Below are 2,111 nucleotides of genomic sequence, written 5' to 3' on the forward strand. Positions count from 1 at the left end.
GAAATCTTGCGGTTTTTTTTTCATACAGCTATTGTCCGAAATCTTGTGAGCATCCGGATTCCTGTAAAATGCATGCATACTTCATAGAAGATAATAGCTATTTGATCTAAAATAATTGTACATACCCGTGTAGTTATCAAAACATGCAAGATAAGAGCAGAAAAGGTCATGAACATGCCTTATTATTCTTCAGATTTATACAGTTAATCTGATTGGTTTAGAGCTGGTCACGTGCAGGGAGACACTCATGATGTCTCCCTAAAGTGCAGGGTGATAAGTGTTATCTCCCTTCAGATGACAATGAAATAGCGCAAGCGAGCATGCAGGGTTAAATGTGTTGTCCCTCTTTGAATAAAACTACAGTAGTTTAAGCGAGATAACTCCTATTTATAAGTACAATCACTATGGCTAAATATGCGGGATCGGTAAACAATAAATTCGAACGATGACGTCAAAGTTGCCTGTTGACATATTTTGAAAGTATGGAATCGGTCTGTGAGTGAGCAGAGTAGAAGAAAATAAGAGGTTTGATTACTATTTTCTACTCTATCTAAATGATAATAGTATATTCTTCAGGATAATAAAACTATTATGGACCGTTTAGAAGGGAGACATCACCAATTTTCAGGTCTGAGTAGGGTTGTTACCTGAGGGCACAAGCGCAAAAATTTCTGGTTCACCCAATGGCACCGGACCGACACCAATATTGCCTTACTCAGGCTCGTAGTGTCAGTCGCGAAGCTAAGTCCAATCTCAAAGTGGTCAGCCTCTGACAACAGAAGATACTGAATTGTCCTTTTTCAGGACGAACAGTCATCCACTGCTATCAGAGACTTGCACTATCTTAAAAGCTTACCAGGTAAGCCCCAGGGGGTTGACTTTCCTCTAAATGGGTAGTCAAACAATAATACAATCTATTTATTGTGGCAAGCCTTCGTCGTCAGGCAATCCACCCAGTATTGTTATATAGTTGTGGCAAGCCTCAATATTAGGCAATCCACCCAACTAACCTTATATCCTAAAATTCAGTCTTCTTCCCTCTGCTACTTGGACTCAAAGAACCCTACTGCTTAGCTGCGCTTGTTTATATACCTTGGTTTAAATAAGACCACATGATCAGCTTCAGCCTATCACAGATCCTCAAGGGCCGACTTGCATATTTGGAATACACAAACCCATTTATTGTTACATTTACATCAGTTCGATTCCAAACAAGGAAATTCGGGTTAAAATCCATGATCTTAATGATATGTTTAGATTTATTAAATAATTATTACAGAAATGGTGCTTGTCGTAACGATTTCACCGTCGGGCATTTTATGTATGGTGCCCGGATTAATCAAAAGTAGGCTTGCCAAGCAGGTTTTAAAATGAAATTCTGGGATCAAAATCATTACATATTTCTGTTCTGGTACCTTTTAATAAACTAAAAATGCATTGCATTTGAAAATTTCCAACATCCATGATTTTTAAAAAATAATTGAATTTTGCCATTTTTATGCCTACAATTCTATTTTTAGAAGCAAAATGTCACCTTCATTTTCACAACTTTCCACAACTGAGAAAAATTTTTTTTTGGTACAAAACTCAAGCCAAATCATCAAATAACAAGATGCAATGTGAATTTTTCAACAAAAACTTTTATTTTTTAATTAACAAATTAATCATTATGAACGGCTGGTCTGGCCGTCAGGTCTCTGCCATTTACTCGTTGTTTTGCCCGGTGTCTGAAAATAAAAATATTTTTTTTATTTAGATGCTATTATAAGTCAATTAATACACAGGAAAACTCAACAAGACTTTAAAAATTGTTACCTTCCAAAATTAACAGGGAACAGTTAACAGTATCAATGTTGTATGTAGTACATGTACCATGCGAGTTCCATAACACCTACTTGCATGTCTGAAATAAAGCACAAGAATAAAGCTACATATAAACCTTTCAAATAACTTAAATAAGTTAAAAGACTTTAATGAGTTAAAAAATTTAAACATTATATACCGGTATTTATACATGTATATATATATAATTATATGAATATATGAGTTCTGCTTTAGTGAAATTAAAATGGTTAATTGCTCTTTGTTTCAGTGATGAAGTGTAAATGCAG

The 2,111-nt window shown here is 35.1% G+C and overlaps 1 protein-coding gene across 2 annotated transcripts in view; it reads right to left on the reverse strand.

Moving 5' to 3' along the window:
- Nucleotides 1–1,357: 1,357 nt before the first annotated feature.
- The window catches only part of LOC134273582 (uncharacterized), a 5,225-nt gene continuing 4,471 nt past the window's right edge, over nucleotides 1,358–2,111 (reverse strand). For both annotated transcript variants that reach the window (XR_009993443.1, XM_062755774.1), the window contains exons 2-3: nucleotides 1,816–1,903; nucleotides 1,358–1,727 (exon numbers count right to left, since the gene is read on the reverse strand). Coding sequence is in view for 1 of the 2 variants with exons in the window: in XM_062755774.1 (XP_062611758.1) it covers nucleotides 1,892–1,903 (12 nt within the window). In the remaining variant the exon portion in view is untranslated. The remainder of the gene's footprint in view (nucleotides 1,728–1,815; nucleotides 1,904–2,111) is intronic.

This window comes from Saccostrea cucullata, unplaced genomic scaffold (assembly GCF_032062105.1).
Source record: "Saccostrea cucullata isolate Sc308-1 unplaced genomic scaffold, CSIRO_AGI_Scuc_v1 ctg981, whole genome shotgun sequence".
In the NCBI taxonomy this organism is placed as follows: Eukaryota; Metazoa; Mollusca; class Bivalvia; order Ostreida; family Ostreidae; genus Saccostrea; species Saccostrea cuccullata.